Here is a 22162-nt window from a genome sequence, read left to right as displayed (position 1 = left end):
TTTGCTGTGAAGTTCCCTGACTTTCATGATCTTTAGGTTCCTCAACTCTAAAATGAGAAATATTATACTTACTCCTAAGGTTATGTGAGGGTAAATAGAATTGTGTATATAATATAAAGCACATAGCACGAGGTGTGGAACACAAGCAGGTTCACTAAATAGTAGCTCTGATTTGCTAGGAAAATAAACCAAACATCTTTATAATTATATAAATGTCTGTAATACTTACGTAAACCCCTATGTAGCTATATTAGAAAGCATCCACAGGAGCTGTCAGCTCAGTTAAGCAGGGGATAAGGCTGGAGAGAAGGTCATGGTCAGGCAGCAGATCATGAAAGACCTCGTGTTTCAACGCCATGGTAAGGAGTTTGAACTTTACCCAAAATTTAAGGAGCAAGAGTTCTAAGTTGGAAAATGAAGGTCAGAGCTGTATTTTAGACACATCTTTTTAGCAGCAATATGAACAATGATTTAGAGGTAGATGAGAGTAGAGGGGCCTTGTTAGGAGGCTGTAGACATAATCCAGACACTGTACACCAGTGGAATTGGATGGGCCAAGATTTAATGCTTAACCGCTCACGTGCTATGTCCAACTTAGACAAAGGACTTAATCTCTCTAGGCCTCAGTGTCCTCATCAAAATTCCAATACATAGGAATAAAAATTCCTACTTTATAGGCTACTTGAGAAGATTGGACAGATTATATATATAGTATATATCTATTATATACATATATATGAAGTACTTAGCATAATTTATGGCACTTAATAAATACCCAGGAATTGTTAACTGTTAAATTATGAATTGTCTATTCAGAAGCATTGTGGTTACTATCTTGTTTGGATTTGTAATTATGGGATGTTTATTTTAGTGATTTTCATCAGCTCTCGTTTCTATTCATTTATGTCTTTCTACTCTTACCCAGTAAATGACCTATTTCCACTTAAAACATAAATACCATATATATCACAAATAGAACAGACTAATTATTTTATTACCCTGTCTTGAGTTGGATTTCCTAGTAAACAAAACTCTAGGGCAGAGATGTGTGGGCAGGGGCGTTATTGGGGAGTGCTCTTGAGAACAGCATTCGTAAGGAAAGGAAAAAAGTCACATTGAACAGTAGGAAGAGTGAACTGTGATGCACTTACAAACAGAGGCCTTAGCCTCTTCTTGGAACTGGAATGGTCCTTTCCAGTTGTCCCATCGGAAGGCAAGGGGGTTGCACTTTTTGCCTTCCCATATCAACCAGTCATTGGACGTGATTAGCCACTGGAAGGGGCATAACCTTGAGTAAGGCAGCACCTTTGGGTCTTGACAGTTCCTGATGAAGCACTCAACTATAAACCATCAGCAGTTAATAATATTCCTGGATTCCTGTATAGGGCACCTGGCCCTGAAGGGGCATTCTGACCACACAATGTAGCATTTCACTTCCATACCCTCTTCACACTTCCCACTGAGCATTTTGGATCAGTCCCCATGAGACATTTTTGGTTATCCCTATTAGGGAATGGGCAGGGAAGGGAGAGAGTGGTCATTACTAGCGTGTAGTTGGTAAAGGCAGGAGTGCTATTCAGCAATCTGAAGTGCACAACCACCTTCTCCCCAGTAATTAGCTGGCCCAAAATATCAGTAGTGCCGCTGTTGAACAACCATATTCTGGACTCTAGGAATTCAGGATCTGAGCTTCAGGAGGAGTCAGTGTGCATTCCTTAAGTAGCTTTCAGTGTGCATTCATTAAGTAGCTTTCACCTCCTAATTCTTTATTAATTTCTGTTCTACAGTTATATTTTACCATATGACAGGGTTGCAAGATATTGTTTATTTTTCTCAGTTATATTAGTAAAAACATTGAGGAATAAATAGGTTAAGCTACATACCTTTTTAGTAAGTGTGAGCAGAATTCAGTTACAGATTTTCACCTTTGCATTCAGTCAACAATGCCATGAAATTATTTTATTCTGCTCTAAATATTTCAAATGGAGCATTTCAGTCTAAACTTAATGTTTATAATTAGTCATTTCTTTATTTCATTTTCTTTTCCTTTCTTTCTTTCCTTTCTTTTCTTTTTTTTCTTTCTTTCTTCTTTCTTTTTTTGAGACAGGGTCTTACCCTTGTCTCCCAGGGTGGAGCGCAGTGATGCACTCTTAGCTCACTGCAGCCTCCGCTTCTGGGCTCAAGCCATCCTCCCACCTCAACCTCCCGAGTAACTAGTTCTATAGGCACACACCACTATGCCCAACTAATTTTTTGGTAGAAATGGGGTTTCACCAGGTTGCCCAGGTTGGTCTTAAACTCCTGAGCTCAGGCCATCCGTCTGCCTCAGTCTCCCAAAGTTCTGGGATTACAAGCATGAGTCAGCATGCCCCACCTCATTTTCTCTTTTTCTTCCATTTCTTCACTTTGTTTTTATCTGTAGATGTCTTGACTGATGGATTTTTAGGCTAGTTTCTTAAGCTTTGGTGATTAATGTCCAGGAATACTGTGAACCAGAAGATCACACATTTTATTTAGAGCATTATCTTGTACTACCTTAGCTGGTGTTACCTCAGATATATTCCAAAATAAGTCGGGAACTAATTAAAAAGGGTTGGACTACCCCAAAGAGATCAGTGATCCCAGAGAAAACAGTTACTTGTTCAGTGGCTTTAGATGGCGTGGGCCTGGGCAAGGCTGTAGCTTCAGTGACATTGCTCCCTGAGACTTGCATAATAGCTATCTGAAGCAGTTTTGATTTATCCGTTCACCAGTTTAAGGACATTTAGTTTATTCTGTTTTTGAAAGTAACAAACAAAGTTGCCGTAAATATTTATGTGCAGGTTTTGTATGAATGTAAAATTTCATTTCTCTCTGTTTTTTTGTTTTTTGAGGCAGGGTCTCACTCTGTCACCTAGGCTGGAGTGCAGTGGTGCAATCGTAGCTCACTTCAGCCATGAACTCCTGGAGCTCAAGTGATCCTCCTACCTCAGCCTCTCAAGAAGCTAGGACTACAGGTGCTATTTTTAAAATTTTTTGTAGAGACAGGATCTCACTATGTTGCCCAGGCTGGTCTCAAACTCCTGGGCCCAAGGGATCCTCCTGCCTCTCATCCTCCTAAAGTGTTGGGATTACATGTGTGAGCCACAGCCACCCAGACTGATTTCTCTTGGGTAAATTCCTAGGAGTGGGATTACTAGGTCAGTGTTTGATGTGATGTTTTATAGTTTTCATTATACAGATCTTTTATGTCCTTGGTTAAATTTACTCCTAAGTGGAGTTATCTCTTGGTATCCAGAAGGGATTGGTTTCCGGACCCTCCCCACTCCCCGCCATTATGGATACCAAAGTCCATGATTACTTATGTTCCTTATATAAATTATAAAGGTTCTTTCATTTTATAGGAAGGAAATCTGTATTCCAAAGTGACTGTTCCATCTTGCATTCCTACAGCAATGTATGGAAGTTTTACTTGTTCTAGTTCTTCATCAGTACCAAGTACTGTCAGGCATGTGTGGTGGTTTTAAGCCATTCTAAGAGCTGTGTATTAGTATCTCATTGTGGTTTAAATTTGCATTTCCCTAATGCTTATTGATGTTGAGCATCTCTTCATGTACTTACTGGCCATCTATATGTCATCTTCTGTGAAATGTATTTTTATTGCCCATTTTCCATATGGCTTGCTTGTTTTTTTCACTGTTGAGTTTGGAGAGTTCTTTATATATTCTAGCTACTATTCCTTGTTGGATGTGTGGTATCTGACTGTGTTCTCCTAGTCAGTAGCTTGGCTTTTCATTCTCTTAATTTTGATGACATCTAGTTTATCATTTTTTCTTTAATGGATTGTGCTAAGACTTGATTTTTGTGTCAAGTCTAAGAACTCTTTACCTAGCCCTAGATCTCAAGGATTTTATGATGTTTTATAGCTTTAGCTTTATGTTTTTCATGTAAGTCTATGATCCATTTTGAGTTAATTTTTGTGTAACGTGAGACATAGAAGTTCTTGTCCCTTCCTTTCCTTTCCTCTCTTGTCTTTCCCCTTTCCTTTCTACATCTGGATAACTTCTTGCTCCAGCACCATTTGTTGAAAAGGCTGTTAGCTAAACTTCATCTATTGAATTGCTTTTGGGTCTTTGTCAAAAATCAGTTGGTCTTACATATATGGATCTATTTCTGAATCCTCTATTCTGTTCCATATTCTATTTAATATTTTACCACTTCAAGTAAAACAACAGTCTTACTACTATATATTTCCCTTTTCCTTCACCCCTTTGTCTTATAGTTGCCATATGCATTACAAGTTCTATGTGTTAATTTCCTATTGCTGCTGTAACACGTCACCACAAACCTGGTGGGTTAAAACAACTCGAATTTATTATTGTATTCTTCTGGAGGTGAGAAGTCCAAAGTGGATTTTACTGGTCTAAAATCCAACGCTGCTAAAAGGTGTCAGCAGAGTTGCATTCCCCTTGGAGGCTTCAGGAGAGAATTAGGTCCCTTGCCTCTTGCATTTTCTAGAGACTACCTGCATTCTTTGGCTCACAGACCTTAAAAACCAGCAAGGTATCATCTTCAAATCTTTCTAACTCTCATCCTCATGCCTCCCTCTTTCACGTAAAGGATCCTTGTGATTACATTAGTCCCACCACATAATCTAGAATAATCTCATCATTTAAAGATTCTTAATCACACATACACAGTTTCTTTTACCAGGTAGGCTAACATACTCATGGGTTCTGGAATTGGAGCATGGACAGCTTTGGCAGAGGGATAAATATTATTCTCCCAATCACAATTCACATACGTTGAAAACCTCTGCTGATGTTTGAATTTTTGCTCTTAATCAACGTATGTATTTTAAAGAATTTTAGAAGAGAAAAAAACATCTGTTGTATTTACCTACATTTGGTAGTAATAGTAAATTACTGTTTCTGTTGTTCTTTCATTACTCAAGTTTCAGATTTCCTTCTCTGGTCACTTTCCTTCAGCCTAAAGAATTTCCTTGAACATTTAAAAGCATTTCTGCTGGCAATCACTTCTCTTAGTTTTTCTTCATTTGATAATTTTTAAGTTTTATTGTCATTTCTGAAAGATGCTTCCACGGGATATAGAATTTTGGCTTGACAGTTATTTTCTTTCAGCACTTTAAATATAGTCTATCTTTTGACCTCTGTAGTGTTTGAGAATAAATCCAGTCTTCAATTATTGTTCCAGTGTAAAGGGTCATTTTTCTCTGGTTTCTTTAAAGATTTTTTTCTTTGTCTTTGGTTTTCAGCTCATGGATTATGATGTGTCTAGGTATAATTTTCTTTGAGTTTATCCTGTTTGTGGTTTAGCGAGCTCCTTGAATATGTCTTTAGCCAACTTGGGGGAGTTTTCAGCCATTATTTTTTCACATGTTTTTTTCTGTGCCTTTTTTTTTTTGTCTTTTCTGCTTCTGGTACTCCAATAACACGAATATAAAACCTTTTGATATCGTCCCATGGTGCTGTGATGCTCTGCTTATTATTAATGAGTCTGTCTTGCTTGCTTGCTTGCTTTCTTGCTTTCTTGCCTTCCTGCCTTCTTGCCTGCCTTTCTGTCTTTCTGTCTTTCTTGACAGAGTCTCACTCTGTTGCCCAGGCTGGAGTGCAGTGGCACGATTTTAGCTCACTGCAACTTCCACCTCCCGGATTCAAGCATTTCTCCTGCCTCAGCCTCCTGAGTAGCTGGGATTACAGGCACCCGCCACCACACCCGACTAATTTTTGTACTTTTAGTAGAGACGGGGTTTCACCATGTTGGCTGGGCTGGTCTTGAACTCCGGACCTCAAGTGATCCGCCCACCTCAGACTCCCAAAGTGCTGGGATTACAGGCATGAGCCACCATGCCTGGCTAGTATTTTTTCTTTCTGTAATTCAGAGTGGGGGGCATTTCAGCTGAACTGTCTTCAAACTTACTAATTATTTCCTCTTTTATCTTCATTGTGATAATGAGCCCACCCTGTGAAATTTTTCTTTCACATATTTTCCAATTCTAAAATTTTTATTTATTTTTAGTTTCTTTTTCTCCACTGAGAAGTTCTATCTTTCTGTTTAAGAATGTTTCGTTTACCTGTGGAAGATGGTTATAATACCTGTTTTAAATTGTCAGATAATTTCAATATCTGAGTCTTCTGTGTATATGTATCTATTGATTATTTTTTCTCATGAGAATTCATAAGATTTTCCTGGTTCTTTGTATGTCCGGTAATTTTTAATTATATCCTGGATGTTTTTAATGTCGTGTTCTGACACTGGGTTCTGTTAAAATCCTTTGGAAATGGAATTATTTTTGTTGTTGTGTTTACCAGTTATTAAACTGGTTAGATTCAGACTGTAAGTTTTATCTTACTTTCTATTGGCATTGGTTTCCACGTCAGTTAAGTTTTCAAAGCCTCTGCTATGCTATTTGAGTCTTTCTGATGCGTGTGCTACTCATAGTTAGTCTGGAAATTGCACAGTGATTTATATTGTAGTTCATTGTCAGAAACTTTCACTGGGCTTCTTTGGGTCTGTTTCACATATACATTGCTTGGAGGTGAACCCTAGCCTTGTGTTACTTCATACACAATTAGAGGGTCACCTTCTCCTATTCTTCAGAATTTCCTTCACACTGGCTACCTGAAGCCCCCATTTTGGTTTCTCTGGCCAGAAAGACAGATTTCTCCCAGGTCTTAGTCGCCACCATGTTATTCATTTCCAGGTGACTGTGGCCACCATTGGGTCAAACTGGCAAGAGAAAACATTCCAAAAAAATATTAATAACGGGCTGGGTGCAGAGTGGCTCATGCCTGTAATCCCAGCACTTTGGGAGGCCAAGGCGGGCAGATCTCCTGAGGTCAGGAGTTCGAGACCAATCTGGCCAGCATGGTGAAACCCTGTCTCTACTAAAAATAGAAAAATTAGCTGGGCATGGTGGCACGCTCCTGTGATCCCAGGTACTCGGGAGGCTGAGGCATGAGAATCGCTTGAACCTGGGAGGCGGAGACTGCAGTGAGCCGAGATCGTGCCACTGCACTCCAGCCTGGGTGATAAGAGCAAGACTCCATCTCAAAAAATAGTAATAATAATAATAGAGATTACCCACATCCACACTCTTCAGACAGCAGTCTCCCTTTCCCAGTTCCTCTGTTGGAGAAGCAGGTCTTGTCTTGGAGTTTTAGGTGCTTGTGCCACTCGCCCTGACAGTGCCACTCCACAGCTGGGGCTACCTTTTGGCCAGGAACAGAAGAGAGAAAAGAGTGGGGGACAAAACAGCCAAGGATTTTCCTGTAAACACCCTATCCTACAGGGACTTTACCAGACTAGTAGTAGGAGCTTTCTTCCAGAAGTTTTGCTTCCTATGCCTACTAAATAGATCAATGTTTTACCCCCAATCAAAACCAGGAGACAAAGGAGGTAAAAATGGAACTAAAATTCATCTCCACTTCAGGTTATTAATCAAGTTGACTAGTTCCCAGTCCACCTATCATTGTTTATTTTTCTGAGTTGCTCTTTGTATTCTGACCAGAGTTACGTTGTGTTGTTTTGTGTTGTGTTGTTTTTGTTTTTGTTTTTGTTTTACTTTTAAGTTCTGGGATACATGTGCAGAATGTGCAGGTTTGTTACCTAGGTATACATGTGCCATGGTGGTTTGCTGCACCTATCAACCCATCATCTAGGTTTTAAGCCCCACATGCATTAGGTATTTGTGCTAATGCTCTCCCTCCCCTTGCCCACCATCCCCTGACAGGCCCCAGTGTGTGATGTTCCCCTCCATGTGTCCATGTGTTCTCATTGTTCAGCTCCCACTTGTGAGTGAGAACACGTGGTGTTTGGTTTTCTGTTCGTTAGTTTGCCTAGAATAATGGCTTCCAGCTCATCCATGTCCCTGCAAAGGACAAGAACTCATTCTTTTTCATGGCTGCATAGTATTCCGTGGTGTATACAGTATCCAATTTATCACCGTATCCAGTCTATCATTGATGGGCATTTGGGTTGATTCCAAGTCTTTGCTGTTGCAAATAGTACTGCAATAAACATGTGTTCATATGTCTTTATAAAGTAGAATGATTTCAAATCCTTTGGGTACATACCCAGTAATGGGATTGCTGGGTCAAATGCTTTTCTGATTCTACATTCTTGAGAAATCGCCACACTGTCTTCGCAATGGTTGAACTAATTGACACTCCCACCAACAATGTAAAAGCATTCCTGTTTCTCCACAGCCTTGCTAGCATCTGTTGTTTCCTGACTTCTTAATAATTGCCATTTTAAGTGGCATAAGGTGGTATCTCATTGTGGTTTTTATTTACATTTCTCTAATGACCAGTGATGATGAGCTTTTTTCCATATGTTTGTTGGCTGCATAAATTTTTAATTTGTACTGTGGGAGGCTGAGAAGGGAGGATCACTTGAGCTTAAGAGTTCGAGACCAGTCTGGGCAATACAGCGAGACCTCATCTGTAATAAAAAACAAAAAATCAGCTGGATGTGATGGTGCATGCCTGTGGTCCCAGTTACATAGTTGGCTGAGGTAGGAGAATCTCTTGAGCCTGAGAGATCAAGGCAGCAGTGAGCTATGATTATACCACTGCCCTCCAACCTGGGTGACAGAGCAAGACCTTATCTCATAAATAAATAAATAAATAACACTAACAATGACTGAAACATCATAAAATAGATCTGGTTGTCACTGGTATTTAAGTGTTTTCCTATATCTGACTATATTAATGTACTTCCATTGACAATTATGCCTTCACTATGCTTCCACTCTCAAGAGGATCTACTAGTATGCAACAGAGGAAGAGAAGATACCTGCCTTTAAGGCAGCCTGTACTTTATACATATGTGCACCTTTGTGAATACACGATTTAGAAGACCTAATACTGTCTCATTGATTTAAAACCAAGAATGTTGGTTGTGAATAAAAACATTTTAGAAATATTTTCCATTCCAGTCACTTTTTTCCTTCTAAGAACAAGTTTCTATTATGAGTCTCCTATGGGCACCCATGGAAGAATAATTTTTTTTGTTGTTTTTTGAGATGTCACCTGGCCTGGAGTTGCAGTGGCATGATCATGGCTCACTGCAGCCTCAGCCTCGCCGGCTCAAGTGATCCTCCCAACTCAGCCTCCTGAGGAGCTGGGACTACAGGTGCGCACACCACTATGCCCAGCTAATTTTTCTTCTTTCTTTCTGTAGAGACAGAGTTTTGCCATGTTGCCCAGGCTGGTCTTGAGAATAAGTTCTTACATACTGATTTTTGCTGTATGCTGCTTCATGTTATTTTTATTTTGGCCATTAGCAAAGCAAAAAATGTATATATTTGTATTTAGATATATCATCATTTCTGTAATTTTAAAGTTGACTTTCATTTATCAATGAGTGAATAAACCACTTTTCAAAATGTTCTTACTGTTGACAAGAACTGATGTTTGTTGTGTGCTTCTCTGAACCAGTACTAAGCTAAGTGTGACACATGGTTTATCTCATTTAATTCTCTCAAACATCCTGTAAGTTAGGTGCTGTTATTACCCTGATTCAACAAGTGAGTTTGTTGAAATTTGGAGAGACATTGATCAGTTATAGCTGTTCATTTGACATCTCATTTCTTTACCAGTATTGAAACTGTCAACATAAGATTAAAACATTTCCTTTTTTCTTCCTCCCTGCCACACACCAAGGAAATTGAGATGCCTGGAAAACTGAACCAATTTTTCATGGTACATTCAAGGATTAAAAGACTTAGTGGATTTATAGTTGCTAAAACCTGGAGTGCAGTCCTTATTAATCCCTGAACGAGTTTTTCATGTAAAATTGCTTACGTGTCAGGTGATTCTGTTTCATTTCTCTTAGGTTATAGAGGAACTCTTCAAGGCTACAGCAATGATGGTTCTCTCAAATTGTCCTGAAGATGTTGAACTCTGTCACAAATTCATAGCTCCTGGCCAAAAGGTAATTAGTTTTGTGGATAAAGCCCAATACATCTACTGTTTAATGTGTTAATTATACATAATGAATAAAATTGTATTTTTAAAATTTATTTTTTGTCTTCTTTTTATTAAGGACAGATTAGAACATATGCTAAAAAACAACTTTTTAATGTAAGTAGATGTTATACTTTCTTTGAACTTTATTCATTCTTTATCACTGTATTTATCACACTATATTATAATTTTTAAAATTTATATCTGCTTATATAGATCCTATATATATAGTGTATATATATAGACATTCCCCAGATTCCAGGCAAGATCCATGTTCTAATTATTTTTATAGCTCTTATGTTTGGTTCATAATTGATAATCAGTGTTTCATCAATAAATTAATAAATCATAGCAAGATAAAAATCTAGTAATTATTAACTATTGTAACTATAATTCAAACTTGCACTAAACCAACTGTAAAAAACATGCTCGGTGTAAGTTACAGCAAGACAGGAATTCAGGAACAGAAAACTAAAAGATTACCACAGTGATCAGTGTGAGAGTTAATGATGATCTAGACTGTGTATTAGGGTTCTCCAGAGAAACATGACCAGCCAAGTTTGAGGGCGGGGTGTGTGTGTGGAGAGAGAGAGAGAGATTGAGAGGTTTATTGTAAAGAATTGGCTCACATAATTGTAGAGGCTTGTTGCGTTTAAAATCTAAGGGAGTAGGACAAGCTGGAGAGTCAAGAAAGAATTGCCATTCAAGTCCAAAGGCAGTCTCCTGGCAGAATTCCTTCTTTTTCAGGGGGAGATTAGTCTTTGTCTTAGTAAAAACTTCAACTAATTGGATTTAGCCCACCCACATTATGAAGGGTAATATAATCTGCTTTTTTCAAGGTCCATTGATTTAGACATTAATTTCATCCAAAAAACACCTTCGTAGAAGCATTCAGAATACTATTTGACCAAATATCTGGGCACCATGGCCCGGCCAAGTTGACACATAAAATTAACCATCACAGACCAGGATGGTGGCAAGAGCTCCTATTCTGAATATATTTTAGAGATAGAACAAACAGGATTTACTGAGGGCGAGAGAGAGGAGTTAAGGGTACCTTCAATGTTTTTTTTTCTCCTACAGCTGCAAAAATGAAGTTGCTATTAACTGAAGTTGGGAAATCCTTAAGAGAGTACTGGGGCAGGAGCTTTGAGAGGAAGGGGTGGTATCAGGAACACAGACATTAAGATTGAGATGCTTTTCAGACATCCAGCCATAGATGTTGGATAGGCAACTGAAAGTGTGGGTCTGGAGTTTTATAAGATAGTCTTGGGCATGAGTATATTGATAAAAGTGGTCATTAAGTAGATGAGGAAAGAAGTAATTTGGCCTTCTCAAGGAGTCTCTGCTGGTGACCGAACAACCAGGGAAGGATCTTAGTTTTCCAGCTCCTATCTAATGAAAAGATTCAAAATGCAGAAATAATATTCACGATTTGTTGAATATTTACCCAGACAGTGATAAAATTTACATACATTAGTAGCTCATTTTATCTTCACAACTCCAAGTAGTTATTATTCTCATTCTACAGATTGAGAATCCCTGCAAAGAGGTTGAGTAAAAGATGAAATGGTGATTCAAGCTCATGTTCATCTGATTTCAGAGCTCAGACTTTTAACCTGAGGTTTTCATATATTTGGAAAGGCACTGGAAGGGCAGAGTGGTTGTAGCTGGCCCACTATCCTTACGACTCTTACATGTCACTTAACTCTTGTGCTTTCGAGTTCTTTTCCGTAAAATGTTAAGGTTGGAAAATGTCCTCTTGGGCTGTGCCATTTCAATCATTGTCATTGTCACAATCCATTCTGCATACTACAAGTCATAGTTGCAGTTTAAATTTGTGGGGAGAGGAACATCAGCAAGATGGTGAATAGAAGGTCCCAGCCTTCACCACAGAAAGTCCATTTGGCAACTAGTCACATACAAGAACATCTTTGTGAAAATCCCAAAACTTGGGAATGAAGTTGAGACACCCAGATGGACCACAGAACAAAAAGTGCATTAGAAGGGTAGGAGCAATGGCCTCAATTTGATTGAATCCTCCCTCCCCTAAGTAGGCACAGCACCACACAGAAGATTCTCCTGGGCACACAGTTAATACAGTGGAAAAAGAGACAGCTATCCAGTTTCCCCAGCATTCTTTGATGCTTCCTAGGAGGCCCATTCCTGTCTCACAGGGAACCCTGGGGGTAAGGTCTGGACTACCAGGAGTCAACTATGAACAAAGGAGTGGGGCAGTGCTCACAGCAACCAGCACACGGATCTTGGTGATGGCTGTGTTCCTGCCAGCAGGAGCACCTGATCAGAGATACCAGCCAGTGGCATAGCCCATTTACAAAGCCCAGCTGGTTGCTGCAGAAACTCAGTAGGAAAGTCTATCTGGTTTGAGCCCCTGCAGGGCAGCCACCCCATCTAGCCTCAGCATCCACCCCTATGCTTTGCTCAGACAGGCAGACATCACAAATGTTTTACATTTGTGTAAGATACAGATGGCCAATAGGTTTATCAAAAAGTGTCCAACATCACTAATTAATAAAATGCAAATTAAAACCACAGTGAGATATCCCCTCACACCTGTTAGGATGGCTGTTATCAAAAAGTAGAATGAGACACGTTGGCTCATGCCTGTAGTCTTAGCACTTTGGGAGGCTGAGGTGGGAGGATCACTTAAGCCTGGGAATTCAAGACCAGCCTGGCCAACATAGTGAGACCTTGTCTTTACAAAAAATAAAATAAATTAGCCAGGTGTGGTGACACGTGCCTGTAGTGCCAGCTACTCAGGAGGCTAAGGTGGGAGGACTGCTTAAGCCCAGGAGGTTGAGGCTGCAGTGAGCTGTGATCACAGACACTGCTGTACTCCAGCCTGGGAGACAGAGCAAGACCTTGTATCAAAAAAAAAAAAAAAAAAGTCAAATGATAACAGGTGTTGGCAAAGATGTGGCACTTGGGAACCCTTGTATACTGTTAGTGGGAATGTAAATTAGAAGAGCTGTTACGGAGGATAGTATGGGAGATTTCTCAAAAAACTAAAAGCATATTTACCATATGATTCAGCAGTCCTGCCTCTGGGTACGTATCCAGAACTGAAGTCAGTATGTCAAAGAGATATCTGCACTTACATGTTCTTTGCAGGACTATTCATAGTAGCCAAGATATGGAATCAACCTAAGTGTCCATCAGTGGATGACTGGATAAAGTAAATGTGTGTATACACAGTGGAATACTATTCAAAGGAAATCTTATTTGTGACAACATGGATCAACCTGGAAGACTTAATGCTAAGTGAAAGAAGCTAGGCATGGAAAGACAAGTACTGCATGATTCACTTTGATGTGAAATGTAATAAAGTTACACTTAGAGAAGTAGTGAGTAGAATGGTAGTTACCAGTGGCAGGTGAGGGGTTCTTGAAGGGAATGGAAAGAAATTGACCAAGGGGTACAAAGTTTCATTTAGATCAGAGGAGTAAGTTTTCAGGATTTACTGCGTAACAAAGTGACCATAATTAATTGTAATGTATATCTCAAAATTGCTGAAGGAGTAGATTTTAAATCTTCTCACTGCAAAAAAAAAAAAAAAAATGAAGCATGCGAGGCGATAGATATGTTAAATGCCTTGATATATTCATTCCACAGTGTATAATACCAAAATCACATCGTATCCTGTAAATACATAAACTAGTTATTTGTCAATGAAAAATTCAAACATTTTAAAATAAATGTATATGTGTGATTATTTGTTTGGTGTCTACTACCTCTATGAGGTCAGAGGCTGTGTTTAAATTGCTTACTATTATGCCCCCAGGACTTAGCACAGTGCCTCTAATAGACATTCAGTAAATACTGAGTAATTGAGTGCACAAACAAATGACTTGAGTAACAGTGGCTGTAAAGGTTTTCTTCTTTAGGCTGGAGTCTCTCCTCAGGTTTCTATTGGCTCATATCACTATTTACTTCAGTCACTGAGGGTTGTGAACCATGATTCAGCGAACCTGGATTGTAATCCTGGCCCTACCATTTACTAGCCATTAATGAGTAAATTAATATTTTTTAACAAATATTTATTGACTGCCTAATATGAGTTAGGCACTTTGCTAGTTGTTGAGAATAATGAAAACATCTATTTATTTTTTTATGGAGTTTAAAATCTAGAGAAAAAGATGAACAGTTAAATATTTATATGAATAATTTAATTACAACTATGACCTTGATGAATAGTGAATCTTTCACTTTTCTGAACTTCAGTTTCCACATCTATAAAAAATACTCTGTCATATTGTTGAAAGGATTTAATAACGATACTGTTAAAAGCAATATGTCAGACTAGATAATTTGAAAACACCCTTGCTACAAAACTTCTAAAAATAATACTTAAAATATTATAAGATTCTTTTAAATATGTTGTTGAATTCACTAGAAAGGAGGAGAAGTTCCAGGTGCTAGAAATGAAGAAGGAACCAAACATCAGAGTGATATGCACAGTTGGTGTGATGCTGAGGATTCTCAGGGTGTAGGTAGGGAAACTGGAGGGCGATTTTCCATTCTTTGAAACCAGAGGCTTTAACAGCGATGAGAGGACATGAGAATAGACATAGCAGAATGAATTAGAATCAAGATACCCCCGCAAATGCACACACATATACACAAAGCTAGAACTGGCCAAGGACTACACCCTTAATGAAAGGACCAATTAGAAAATAAGCAAACAGAAAATTGAGCTAGCCAGTGTAGAGAATTTACAGAGAAGTGTAGAAGTGTATATGCTTTAGTCTGGGCTTAAGGATAGAGACAAAACAGAAATAGCCTCCATTGAGAATTTGCAGCCACAGTTGGCCCTTAAGTGAGCCTAGAGTTTGAATTTTGTTTCCTGTGTAGTTCAAGAATCTTCGTGCTAGGGCATTAAACTAAAAATTTTCAGTTAGTGATAACACTGGAGTAGCTGTAGAAACTAATATAAAACCAATCTTGAAGTTTGTACCCTCAACCCAAGTGGCATGGTATTCCCAAAACAAACTCTACTTAAGATAATCTCAGTCCAAATACACAGGGAAATACCTACCATGAGCAAGAACAGCAGACATAACAAACAGCATTAGATTCCCAAGAAGTTCAAAGGACAGTAATGACAATAGATTGACAAAATAGTATCTTCACATAGTTGAAAGAAAATACCTGTTACCTTAGAACTGAAATACTGGGCAGCAATAACTTGTAAAACTGAGAGGTATGTTCATAGTTGAAATGTTAGTCCTTGTGTTGTTTGGAAGAAAGAGAGAGAAACTGGTGAACTGTAGACTTTTTTTTTTTTTTTTTTTTTTAAAGAGATAGGACGTCGCTCTGTCGTCCAGGCTGGAGGGCAGTGGTGTGATCATAGCTCACTGCAGGCTTGAACTCCTGGGCTCAAGCGATCCCTCCTGCCTCAGCCTCCTGAGTAACTGAGACAACTGGTGCAGGCCACCACACCCAGCTGCTTTAGACTGTTAAGTCAGATATGCGTGTTAAAATATGCAAGGTAGCCACTAAAAAAAAGCATAATGAGATGGTGCTGGTCCAATGACAGTGATTATTAAGTCAGCAACATCAGAGGTATCAAGTTGAGAAATAGGTTGTGTGGTGGTGCACTCTGTACCACCTTGGCATCACCTCTCTGCTGTTTCATGCTTTTTAAGGCATTGACGCTGAAATTTCTGAAAATACTGGTGTAGCTGAATCTACTGTTGAGTGAATCCTAAAAACAGTAAAGAGAAAAGAAAAAACAGGGAAACAAGGAGAAAAAAACAGGGAAACAGGGAGAAAAGAAAAACAACAAAAGACAAACTTTTGTTTTATGCTTATGTAGACTGCACTGTTAATTATTGAATCTGTATAGATACCACGTGGCTTGTATTCTTTTGAGTAGATTTCAGTATATTTTTCACTACCTGTTATAATTATTTTATATGAAAATGTGCTATTTCAGCAACTCGTGTAGTAATTGAATTTAGCCTTTATGCAGAAATTGTATTCAGTTTATTTTACATTTCCTTTATATTATTGTTTCTGAAAATAGTATTTAACCTTTTTTATTTGCTCTTCATTTATCTTTCTGTGTGAATTTGAGGCAAAGGATGACAATAATTATCTTTGTAGTTTAGCAATTTTACTCCAACAGCTTCAGAATAATGAATTTTCTTTATTCAACAATGAAAAATGTGAAATATGAATTCAGTTTGATGCCATATCATTCTCTATCGCAGTGTTTTTTCCTCCTTTCCTCAAAGCACTTTGGAAACAGTTTCTGGAAAGGAGAAGAGATACTATTTTCTATATATATCAAGAAAAATACTTAGTGGAGAGAGTTGATGGAAGCCATTAAGGATATCAAATGTCAGAACTGTAATTTGAACTTGAAAGTTCTGCTCCTAATGAAGGTATTGGGGTGTGGAGTGGAAGACGTGGAATAATGAGATATTTAGACATGAGAGCCATTTCTTAATAATGAAACAGTAACATACCAATGGTACAAAATCTACTGCTTATTACTTTGACTGCTCTTATATTTCTCAGTGTGATTGGTAGATCATACCAAGTAATCGATATAATAGAACGATAGAATGCCTAAGCAGAAAAGAACTTTATACAAGATAGTTCAATATCCTTATTTTATAAGTGCAAATAATTTTTAAATGTTTGTATAACACATTACAAAAATTAATAACATGCTTTCACAACGTTGAAGTGACTTACATAGCTAGTAGTAGAATCAGATTAAGTGGTAGAATCAGATGAAGAACCCAGAGCCCATTTTCTTTTGTTTTGATGGAACATATGAAACTCCAAGTGTTTTAGGCATTATCTTAGCCATTAAAAGTGTATACTCTGGAGTCAGCAGATCAAGATTTACTATTTACTTACATGAGTAACCTTTGGAAAGTTATTGATCCTCTCTAACCGTCTGCTTCCCTTCTGTAAAATGCTAATTTTAAAATCCTTGTTACTGCTACTACCAACACAACTAGCGCCACCATTACTACCTTAAAAATTACCTATTATTAATACTAGATTTTAATTTGAATAGATTTTCCATCTTAGGAAAAACCTATCTTTCAAAACATAGCTTTAGGGGCTTTATTGTACTGTATGACACAGTACAACTCTTTCTGGTTAGTTGTTATGTATATGAACTTCATTTTTACTTCAGAGAAAAAGTTTGTGCTGGATAAATTATTTTTTTGAGCTCAAAAGTCTTTCAGAAAGTTTGTAGATTTTTTGTAAAAAAAAAAAAAGCCATACTGATGCAGTATTTTACCTATAGTTTACAAGCAAACAGACACTTTCATGTTACTGGTGGGTATACATTGATATAAAAGGGGCAATATCTTTGGCAAAACCTTTCAGAAAATATAAAAATTGCAAATTTTCATCTAACAATTCCACTTTTGCCATGTGACAAATTAGTGTAGAATAACTATTTGTAATAATATTAAATGGGTATATATAGGCATGTTTTATAATAGCAAAAGATTAGAATGTGAAATGTCAGGTCACTGGTTAAACTAATTATGATACATCCACAAAATGGAATATTATATAATGCAAAAAGTGAAGAATTTCTTTATATACACACAGAAAGATCTACAAGGTATATTACTCTGTACAATTAAGTGTGAAAGAGTGTGTATGATATGTATGACATCTATAAAAAAGGAAGATTGTGTATTATTTACATATCTATATAAATAAAATCCTCTAGAGGGATATTCACAATACCGGTAGCAGTGATTGTGTGAAAGGAAAGGAACTAGGTGTCTCTGGAACCGCAATGGAAGGGAAATGTATATTCTTTTATACATCTTGATTTTTTTTTTAACTATGTAGATAAGTTACCTATTTACATAGTTAAATTAAAAGAAACACTTGCTTTGACTTACTTTAGGCATGAGGGTGTCTCGTTGAGAGAATCAGTATCTTCCTAAATAGTCTTATAATGCTTAGAATACATTACCAGGCCCTTAGTATGACCTGAAAGAATCCATGTGATCTGACTTCTGACTGCCTTTCCTATGTAATTTCCTGTGCATGATTCCTCTTGTTCAGCATGCTCTAGTCACACTGACTGCCGTTTTTGTTCCATGAACAAGCCAAACTGTTTCTCACTTCAGATCCTTGTACTTGTTGTTCCTTTTGCCTGGAATACTCCTCCCAAGAGACTTCTGTCGTTCATTTCCTTACTCGATGCACACTTCTGTTCAGATGTCAGAAACTTAGGCCTTTCTTGACCATCATATCTGAAATGGCACCCCAAACCCCCTCTGTCTTCTTACTCCACTTTATTTTTCTTCATAGCACTAATGGCTACCCATTTATACTAATATACTACGATTATCTTAGTAATACACTATTATATTATACTATACTATACTAATATACTATAAGATATTATGCTAATAGCTACCTGATGTTTGCTCTGTCTACTCTTTCCTCACCTGCATCTCTCGCTCTTTCTTTCTCTCACAGACACACACACGCACACGCACACACGCACGAACGTTGGCTCCATGAAGGCTGAGCTTTTTTTTTTTTTGAAACGGAGTCTCGCTCTGTTGCCCAGGCTGGAGTGCAGTGGTGCAATCTCGGCTCACTGCAAGCTCCGCCTCCTGGATTCACACCATTCTCCTGCCTCAGCCTCCCTAGTAGCTGGGACTACAGGTGCCTGCCACCACGCCCGGCTAATTTTTTTTTTGCATTTTTAGTAGAGACAGGGTTTCTCCGTGTTAGCCAGGATGGTCTCGATCTCCTGACTTTGTGATCCACCTGCCTCGGCCTCCCAAAGTGCTGGGATTACAGGCGTGAGCCACCGCACCCGGCCCTGAGCTTTATTTTTATCTGCAGTGTCTAGAATTATGTGTAGTGCCTAGTAGGTGCCAAGTATATGTCTGTTGGATAAATAAATGAATTAATCGTGAATTTTAGGAGAAAGTCTTTTGCTGTTGCAGTCTCAGTATTTCATACGTTTTATTAGGGCATTGGCATATCTTGGATTCAGAGAATAATCTTTCCTTGCTTAAGTGACTAGCTTCGCTGTGTATATTGCAAGTAGATGAGGAGTGAGGTTATTGAATGGTTATTGAATGGTTACTTCTCTTCAGGCAGATCAGACTTTTATAGGATTAGATCAGCCTTAATTCCTGATTATTCAGTATTCCCTCATGACCTCACAGTGTGATATAGGAGTAGGCTTTTTCTGGTTTTAAAATGAACTAGTTAACAGCAGCCCAATTGTATTGACTTTTCTCTGCTTGTATCCTGTTTTCCTCCAGCATTTCTTATACTGAAGCAGTGGAGATCTTAAAGCAAGCATCCCAGAACTTCACCTTCACCCCAGAGGTAGTATTTTGTGTGTGTATATATATGTGTGTGTGAAAATGCTTCCTTCTTGTCTTTGGCTTACTTTATTAAGAATCCTTCAAAATCATCTTATTTCTGTTATTAGCAAAATATGGTATTTGCTCATTTGTACACAGACTTACAGATTTTATTTGATATTTGCTCAATCTTGTTTAGATACTTAAAACAGAATTAATTTAGAATAAAAATAAATTGTATCATTTGGAATAGCAGTGACTAAGGGGTTATAAAGGAGAATCCCATGTTTAGGAAGATGAAAATTCTAAAAAAGAAAGATAATCATAGACTATTACTTTAGATGCCAGTTGTTGGGGCTCATGTCTATAATTCTAGCACTTTGGGAGGCCAAGGCAGGCAGATTGCTTGAGCCCCAAAGTTCAAGACCAGCCTGGGCAATATAGTGAGACCCTGTCTCTACCCAAAAAAAAAAAAAAAAAAAGTGAATTAAAAAAAAAAAATTACTGTAGAAGTCAACTAATTCTGTGTTTTCCAAAGTATATTCTGAATGACATTAAAAGATGACCAATGAAGGAAGTTATATTATCAAATAAATTTAGGCAACATAACTAAACAGGTGTTTTGTTTTTTTTTTTTTCTTTTTCCAGATTTAGTGCTTGCAGAAACAGGTGTGTTTTTCAGTTGAACTTTATAGAGCCTTTTAGTTTGTGAGCCACTCTGGAAAACACTGGGGTGTTTTTGTTTTGTTTTGCTTTTAAAGAACTTTATATTTAAGAGATGAAGGTCTCATTATGTTGCCCGAGCTCATCTTGAACTCCTGGGCCCAAGGGATCCCCCATTTCAGCCTCCCAAGTAACTGGGACTATAGGAGCATGCCTCAGTACCCAGCCAAGAATTCTTTTTTTTTTTTCCCAAAAATTACTTGATAAAGATTGTATAGGCCGGGTGTGATAGTTCACACCTGTAATCCCAACACTTTAAGAGGCTGAGGTAGGCAGATTGCTTGAGCCTAGGAGTTTAAGATTGCAGTGAGCCATGATCGACTGCAGCCCTCCAGCCTAGGTGACAGAGAAAGACCTTGTCTCCAAGAACAACAACAAAAGAAGATTATATATATTCAGGGTATACAGCATGATGATTTGATACACGTATACATTGTGTAATAAATTATTACAGTCAAATTAGTTAACACATCTGTCACTACCCACACTGTACATTAGATCCCCAGAACTTGTTCGTCTTATAACTGAAAGTGTGTACACTTTGATCAGTATCCCCTCATTTGCCACATTCCCAGACCCCTGACAACCACTGTACAACTCTGTCTTTCTGTGAAGGAACTCCTTTATTATTTATTTATTTATTTATTTATTTATTTATTTATTTATTGAAAGACCGGATCTCTCTGTTGCTGAGGCTGGAGTGCAGTGGTACAAACATGGCTCACTGCAGATTCCACTTCCCAGGCTCACATCAGTCCTCCCAACTCAGTCTCCCAAGTATATGGGACTACAGGTGCGTGCCACCAGGCCTGGCTGATTTTTTTATTTTTTGTAGAGACAGGGTTATGTTGCCTAGGCTAGTCTCAAGCGTCTGTGTCAAGCACTCCTCAGCTTCCCAAAGTGCTGGGATTAAAGGCATGAGCCACCGTCCCCAGCTAAAGCTTTTTTATTTTATTGGCAATGATACAGGTCCAGAAGACCACATGATCTGTCAGTGGGCATGTGTATAAGTGTTGGAGGCAAAACTCTTTGTTCCTATTTGAGTTATTTTTTTCCTGTAACGAAGATATTGCCAAACAAGTGGTAGTAATAAGATAATGTTAACCTTTGTGTTTAAACTATTCCTTGTACCAGTTCAATCCCAATTAAGTTAGGTCTTTATATATTACAAAAGTAACCTGTGCTTGTTATATTTATAATCAGTTCTTGTGTAAGTTTTCATTTCTTTGTCTCCTATGCTGGAAGCTTCATGAAGTCAGGGATTATAACTATTTTTCTTACCACTTTATCCAGTATATCATATGGTACCTGGAATTTAATAGGCACATTAGTATTTGCTTAATAAATATATTGAACAGAGTTAATAAATATTCATCAAAGAGCATCTCACACATGAGTTGATTCTTTTTATTTAAAAAGAAGTCACCAGCCGGGCACTGTGGCTCACACCTGTAATCCCAGCACTTTGGGAGGCCAAGGTGGGCAAATCACAAGGTCAGCAGTTCAAGACCAGCCTGGCCAACATAGTGAAACCCCATCTCTACTAAAAATACAAAAAAAAAAAAAATAGCCAGGCATGGTGGCGGGCGCCTGAAGTCCCGGCTACGTGGGAGGCTGAAGCAGGAGAATCACGTGAATCCGGGAGGCGGAGGTTGCAGTGAGCCGAGATTGCGCCACTGTACTCCAGCCTGGGCGACACAGCCAGACTCTGTCTCAAAAAAAAAAAGTCACCAAGGGAAGTCATTTAGCCAAAGATAGGCTCAATATTAGGATTATTATCTTCTGTCATTTAATTTCCCAAGACTTAGGAACAGTTACTGTGGAAGAAGCGTAAGGCACTATTAAAAACTGATTCTGAAGTCAGAATTTTTTATCCCATTGTAAAGCAGACTTTGTTTTCCTGCAGGTGCTGTATTATCTGCTCCTGGGAGGTGAGGGTAGGGGACCGATGGGGACACAGAAAGCAGTGTTTATCTACTGGCCTCAGCTTTCATCTTTCCAGGCCTGTAGGTGTTCTTGTTAACAAATAGGTCTCTCTGGTTTAGTCAGCTGTGTAACCTTAGCAGCTTGCTCCACACATGGAGCCTTAGGAAGATGAAGCCCTTGGAATTGATGCAGGTTATTTTCACG

The 22162-nt window shown here is 38.3% G+C and overlaps 1 protein-coding gene across 12 annotated transcripts in view; it reads left to right on the top strand.

Moving 5' to 3' along the window:
* NARS2 (asparaginyl-tRNA synthetase 2, mitochondrial) overlaps positions 1-22162 on the top strand; it is a 137114-nt gene that overhangs the window by 88268 nt on the left and 26684 nt on the right. For 8 of the 12 annotated variants that reach the window (XM_074014891.1, XM_074014890.1, XM_074014889.1 and 5 more), the window contains exons 8-10: positions 9838-9936; positions 10048-10085; positions 19265-19331. In XM_074014891.1, the coding sequence (XP_073870992.1) occupies positions 9838-9936; positions 10048-10085; positions 19265-19331 (204 nt within the window). The remainder of the gene's footprint in view (positions 1-9837; positions 9937-10047; positions 10086-19264; positions 19332-22162) is intronic. The other 4 variants (XM_074014892.1, XM_074014887.1, XM_074014886.1 and 1 more) reach the window with 2 other exon arrangements.

The sequence above is a fragment of the Macaca fascicularis genome, chromosome 14 (assembly GCF_037993035.2).
Source record: "Macaca fascicularis isolate 582-1 chromosome 14, T2T-MFA8v1.1".
Lineage (NCBI taxonomy): Eukaryota > Metazoa > Chordata > Mammalia > Primates > Cercopithecidae > Macaca > Macaca fascicularis.
This window is presented reverse-complemented; position numbering and strand designations above follow the sequence as displayed.